At 58.7% G+C, this 6,397-nt stretch overlaps 1 protein-coding gene across 1 annotated transcript; it reads right to left on the reverse strand.

The window, feature by feature from the left end:
• Window positions 1-358: 358 nt before the first annotated feature.
• LOC123446871 (putative cyclin-dependent kinase F-2) lies at window positions 359-1,801 on the reverse strand. Its single transcript, XM_045123412.1, has one exon. It carries the CDS (start codon window positions 1,799-1,801, stop codon window positions 614-616), a length of 1,188 nt encoding a protein of 395 aa, XP_044979347.1. The 3' UTR covers window positions 359-613.
• Between the last annotated feature and the right edge of the window lie 4,596 nt (window positions 1,802-6,397).

Below are 6,397 nucleotides of genomic sequence, written 5' to 3' on the forward strand. Positions count from 1 at the left end.
AAGAGGATCGATGGCTATGACAACAAGCAGCGGGGAAATTGGGTTTCCTTGTCGAAACCCTCGCCCATGTTGGATGGGTGCTGGCGAGCTACATTGGCTCCTCTATGAACATGACTAAACTGAAAAGAAACTGAAATCTCCACTAAGCTCTTGAAGTTGGTTCAGGATAAGGAGAATTGATGCATTCATATATATACATGACGATACTTGTTTTTCTATCTATTTCACATTAAGAAACCTGCATACGGAAAAGATGGTGGAAAGAAGCCCAATTGTTTAACTAGTGCCACTGGATTTACAAAAACTCATGAAACTTACACTGGCAGGAGATTTATCATCAGCTCATTATTTTGGAAAAACAACGGAGATTGTGCAGTATAACTCAACAATTGAGCATGTAGGAGTAGTAAACAACATGTCAGCACTCGAATGTAATCTCTGAAAACAACTTCACAACTACACATCTCTGATTCTCTGAACATGTGCACAATGACACATAGAATTCAGAAAAGCAGGCCAACACTAATGGGCGATCCGGCGATCAAGGCACCAGGGATCAGCCTCTACTTTGATGGCTCATCCAAGCACAGTTACATCTACTGATCTACAGGGTCTAATTACACTCGTTGCGCTGCGTTCCACGTGGTGGCATCGCCGGTGGGATGAACTTGATCCTTGGTGCCTTCTTTTTCGAAAACGACAGAGAGTCGACCTTCGCAGCGGCAGCGGCGGCGGCCACCGAACGAGGTGCATCGAACCATGGGAGCTTCAGCGCGTCGGCTGCCGTCAGTCGCTCGTCGGGGTTGCACGTGAGGAGCCCTTGCAACACCTGGAATCCTTCCTCGGACAGCTTGTCTTCAGGGAACAAATACCGGAGCCGGCTGTGCTTGTACCCCGCTGGTAGCCGTTTCAGCACGTCGGCGGTGAGCGGCAGCGACTTGAACTCCGGCCACGTCCTCTTGTCCGGCATCCCGAGCACGCAGAAGATGCTCCACAGCTGCCTTATGTCATTCTTTGTCTCGTCTTCGTCGTCATCTTCGAGGTAGCCATTGAACAGCGTCTTGCCGGTGAGCACTTCGGCAAAGACGCAGCCGATGGACCACGTATCCACGACCGCTTCGTAGTCCTTCTTCCCGAGGATCATCTCGGGCGCCATGTAGGACGCCATGCCGGCCCGGTTGTACGGCGGCCAGTCGGCCATGGACATGGCCAGCCCGAGGTCGCAAATCTTGAGGAGCTCCAGGTTTTTCCCGACGAGGATATTGGCTGGCTTGATGTCGCGGTGGACGATGTGGCGGTCGTGCTCGTGCATCTTGTCGGCACCGGTCAGGAGCTTCCACATGAAGTCGCGCACAGTGGATTCCGGGAGCGGCGGGTCGTCGCGCTCGCGCCTGTCCCACAGCAAAGACCAGAGGCTCGACGCCTCGACGTACTCCATGACGAGGCCTGCGGTGTCGCCGGTTGCTGGGTCGCACACCAGGCCCTCGAAGCCGACGACGTAGGGGTTTCCGTCGCAGGCCTCGAGGAATCGTGCCTCCTGCTCAAGATCTTTGACGACGTCGGTGTCGTCGGGCGAGGAGAGGAACTTGACGGCCACGTTCTTCTTGGTGACGCGGTGGCGCATCCTGTGGACGACGCCGAAGCCGCCTTTCCCTAGGCAGGCCACCTTCTCGTAGTCGTCGGTGCTCCCGATGGAGGCGCGGTTTCTCTTGCAGCACGACGGCGATTGTCGATGTTGAGCCGCCGTCGCGTGGCCGTGGCCGGCGTCGAGGACAGCAGCAGGTCGCTTGAGGACGGCCATGACCGGCGCTAGCTCGACAAACGAACTACTTTGGTTGCTGGAGAGGGCGGCGGAACTAAGGAGGCAGAGATCGATGAAGGAGAATGGGGAGGCGGCGGAACTAAGGAAGCAGAGATCGATGATGGAGAATGGGGAGGGAGGAACTTCCGTATGGATCCATGCCCTGCGTTGGCTATTTTGTTTCGACATGTCCGAGTTACGGTGGAATTCAGTTCAGTTTCAGTCCAAGTTACGGTGGCTGCGAGCTTCTATTTGCCTTGCTGCCTGCGTTTTCGGAAAGCTCGCCCCTTCAGTAAAGTACCAGAATCAAACACCAGGCGTATAAAGGCCGTCGGCAAAGATCTCTTTATGCCGACGGTGGCCGTAGGCATAGCAGACCGGTCGGTGTATCCGCGGGCCCGACTACTCGACGGCCAACGACCGTTTGACGTCGTGAAAGATATGCCGACGGCCCTAACGGACACCGTCGGCATAGCTCTGATGCTCCACATCATCGATCCGCGGTTCATACCACGTAATCAATCCGAGGAAGCAACAGGCCTCGGGCATACCAATTTTGACTACGCCGACGATTTAAACGTCGACATACCTATATATATTTTTATTTCGATATGCCGACGGTTTAACTGTCGGCATACCTATATATATTTTTTATTTTGGTCCTTTTTTTTAAATCTTTTCCCTATATTTCTTTACTTTGATTAACCATCGCGTACGTTCAGTTTTTTAAAAAACTTGTCTCTATGTCCAGGTTATATTTAGTCCATGCTATGAAAACCCGATCAAACCCCGTCCCGCGGAAGTGAAAGGGTTAGATCCGGCGGTCGACTATATAAGGATTAGACGGGACGGGGTACATGGGGAGGGGGGGTAGCAATGCCGCCAGGTTTTGCGGTGGGCCCTCCTACGCTCGTGGAAGTGTGGTCGCAGACGCAAGCACCCAAAACTCGGCTCGAGGGTGTGCCCCCCTCACGGGCGTCGCTCCCGCCGTGTCACGGAGGGAGGAAACGGCCACGTCGGGCCAACATGGAGGGAATCTTGGGGTGGGTTGGGCGGGGACCGTGTTCGGGGGTGTAGCTATGGGCTGGGCTATGGCAAACCGATGAAAAGATCCACCGGTCAAACCCCGTCCGGTGAAAGTCAAAGGGCTAGATCCGATGGTCGACTATGTCAGGGTTAGACGGGACGGGGTACATGGGGGGTAGCAATGCCGCCAGGTGTTGCGGTAGGCCCTCCTACACTTGTTGAAGCATGGTCACAGGTGCAAGCACCCGACACTCGGCTCTGGGGTGTGCCCCCCCTCACGGGCACCGCTGCCGCCATGCCACGGAGGGGGTAAACGGCCACGTCGGGCTGACACGGAGGGAATATTGGGGTGGGTTGGGCGGGGACCGTGTTTGGGGGTGTAGCTATGGGCTGCGCTATGGTAAACTGGTGAAAATTTCCACGGTCAAACCCCGTTCGATGGAAGTCAAAGGGCTAGATCCGGCGGTCGACTATGTCAGGGTTAGACGGGACGGGGTACATGGGGGGGGGGTAGCAATTCCACCAGGTGTTGCGGTGGGCCCCTCCTACGCTTGTGGAAGTGTGGTCGCAGGCGCAAGCACCCGACACTCGGCTCCGGGGTGTGCCCCCCTCACGGGCGTCGCTGCCGCCGTGTCACGGAGGGAGGAAACGGCCACGTCGGGCCGACATGGAGGGAATCTTGTGGTGGGTTGGGCGGGGACCGTGTTCGGGGGTGTAGCTATGGGCTGGGCTATGGCAAACCGGTGAAAAGATCCATCGGTCAAACCCCGTCCGGCGAAAGTCAAAGGGCTAGATCCGACGGTCGACTTTGTCAGGGTTAGACGGGACGGGTACATGGGGGGGGGGGGGGTAGCAATGCCGCCAGGTGTAGAGGTGGGCCCTCCTACGCTTGTTGATGCGTGGTCGCAAGGGCAAGCACCCGACACTCGACTCCGGGGTGTGCCGCCTCCCGGGCATCGCTGCCGCCGTGTCATGGAGGGAGGGAACAACCACGTCGGGCCGATATGGAGGGAATCTTGGGGTGGGTTAGGCGGGGACCGTGTTCGGGGGTGTAGCTATGGGCTGGGCATGGCAAACCGGTGAAAATTTCCACCGGTCAAACCCCGTTTGGCGGAAGTCAAAGGGCTAGATCCGGCGGTTGATTATGTCAGGGTCAGAGAGGATGTGGTACATGAGGGGTAGCAATGCCGCCAGGTGTTGCGGTGGGCGCCCTCCTATACTTGTGGAAGCGTGGTCGCACGCGCAAGCACCCGACACTCGGCATCGGGGTGTGCCCCCCTCACGGGCGTCGCTCCCGCCGTGTCACGGAGGGAGGAAACGGCCACGTCGGGCCAACATGGAGGGAATCTTGGGGTGGGTTGGGCGGGGACCGTGTTCGGGGTTGTAGCCATGGGCTGGGCTATGGCAAACCGGTGAAAAGATCCACCGGTCAAAATCCGTCCGGTGAAAGTCAAAGGGCTAGATCCGATGGTCGACTACGTCAGGGTTAGACGGGACGGGGTACATGGGGGGTAGCAATGCCGCCAGGTGTTGCGGTAGGCCCTCCTACGCTTGTTGAAGCATGGTCACAGGTGCAAGCACCCGACACTCGGCTCTGGGGTGTGCCCCCCCTCATGGGCATCGCTGCCGCCATGCCACGGAGGGGGTAAACTGCCACGTCGGGCCGACACGGAGGGAATATTGGGGTGGGTTGGGCGGGGACCGTGTTTGGGGGTGTAGCTATGGGCTAGGCTATGGTAAATCGGTGAAAATTTCCACGGTCAAACCCCGTTCGACGGAAGTCAAAGGGCTAGATCCGGCGGTCGACTATGTCAGGGTTAGACGGTACGGGGTACATGGGGGGGTAGCAATTCCACCAGGTGTTGCGGTGGGCCCCTCCTACGCTTGTGGAAGTGTGGTCGCAGGCGCAAGCACCCGACACTCGGCTCCGGGGTGTGCCCCCCTCACGGGCGTCGCTGCCGCCGTGTCACGGAGGGAGGAAACGGCCACGTCGGGCCGACATGGAGGGAATCTTGTGGTGGGTTGGGCGGGGACCGTGTTCGGGGGTGTAGCTATGGGCTGGGCTATGGCAAACCGGTGAAAAGATCCATCGGTCAAACCCCGTCCGGCGAAAGTCAAAGCGCTAGATCCGACGGTCGACTTTGTCAGGGTTAGACGGGACGGGTACATGGGGGGGGGGTAGCAATGCCGCCGGGTGTAGAGGTGGGCCCTCCTATGCTTGTTGATGCGTGGTCGCAAGGGCAAGCACCCGACACTCGACTCCGGGGTGTGCCGCCTCCCGGGCATCGCTGCCGCCGTGTCATGGAGGGAGGGAACGACCACGTCGGGCCGATATGGAGGGAATCTTGGGGTGGGTTAGGCGGGGACCGTGTTCGGGGGTGTAGCTATGGGCTGGGCATGGCAAACCCGTGAAAATTTCCACCGGTCAAACCCCGTTTGGCGGAAGTCAAAGGGCTAGATCCGGCGGTTGACTTTGTCAGGGTTAGACGGGACGGGTACATGGTGGGGGGTAGCAATGCCGCGAGGTGTAGAGCTGGGCCCTCCTACGCTTGTTGATGCGTGGTAGCAAGGGCAAGCACCCAACACTCGACTCCGGGGTGTGCCGCCTCCCGGGCATCGCTGCCGCCGTGTCACGGAGGGAGGGAACGACCACATCGGGCCGACATGGAGGGAATCTTGGGGTGGGTTGGGCGGGGACCGTGTTCGGGGGTGTAGCTATGGGCTGGGCATAGCAAACCGGTGAAAATTTCTACCGGTGAAACCCCGTTCGGCGGAAGTCAAAGGGCTAGATCCGGCGGTTGACTGTGTCAGGGTCAGATAGGACGTGGTACATGAGGGGTAGCAATGCCGCCAGGTGTTGCGGTGGGCACCCTCCTATACTTGTGGAAGCGTGGTCGCACGCGCAAGCACCCGACACTCGGCATCGGGGTGTGCCCCCCTCACGGGCGTCGCTCCCGCCGTGTCACGGAGGGAGGAAACGGCCACGTCGGGCCAACATGCAGGGAATCTTGGGGTGGGTTGGGCGGGGACCGTGTTCGGGGTTGTAGCTATGGGCTGGCTATGGCAAACCGGTGAAAAGATCCATCGATCAAACCCCGTCCGGTGAAAGTCAAAGGGCTATATCCGATGGTCGACTATGTCAGGGTTAGACGGTTCGGGGTACATGGGGGGTAGCAATGCCGCCAGGTGTTGCGGTAGGCCCTCCTACGCTTGTTGAAGCATGGTCACAGGTGCAAGCACCCGACACTCGGCTCTGGGGTGTGCCCCCCCTCACGGGCATCGCTGCCGCCATGCCACGGAGGGGGTAAACTGCCACGTCGGGCCGACACGGAGGGAATATTGGGGTGGGTTGGGCGGGGACCATGTTTGGGGGTGTAGCTATGGGTTGGGATATGGTAAACCGGTGAAAATTTCCACGGTCAAACCCCGTTCGACGGAAGTCAAAGGGCTAGATCCGGCGGTCGACTATGTCAGGGTTAGACGGGACGGGGTACATGGGGGGTAGCAATGCCACCAGGTGTTGCGGTGGGCCCCTCCTACGCTTGTGGATGTGTGGTCGCAGGCGCAAGC

The sequence above is a fragment of the Hordeum vulgare genome, chromosome 4H (assembly GCF_904849725.1).
Source record: "Hordeum vulgare subsp. vulgare chromosome 4H, MorexV3_pseudomolecules_assembly, whole genome shotgun sequence".
In the NCBI taxonomy this organism is placed as follows: Eukaryota; Viridiplantae; Streptophyta; class Magnoliopsida; order Poales; family Poaceae; genus Hordeum; species Hordeum vulgare.

What these genes read in the sequence shown, in the direction of transcription:
- LOC123446871 (XM_045123412.1), bottom strand. Translation starts at nt 1,801, where the DNA reads ATGGCCGTCCTCAAGCGACCTGCTGCTGTCCTCGACGCCGGCCACGGC.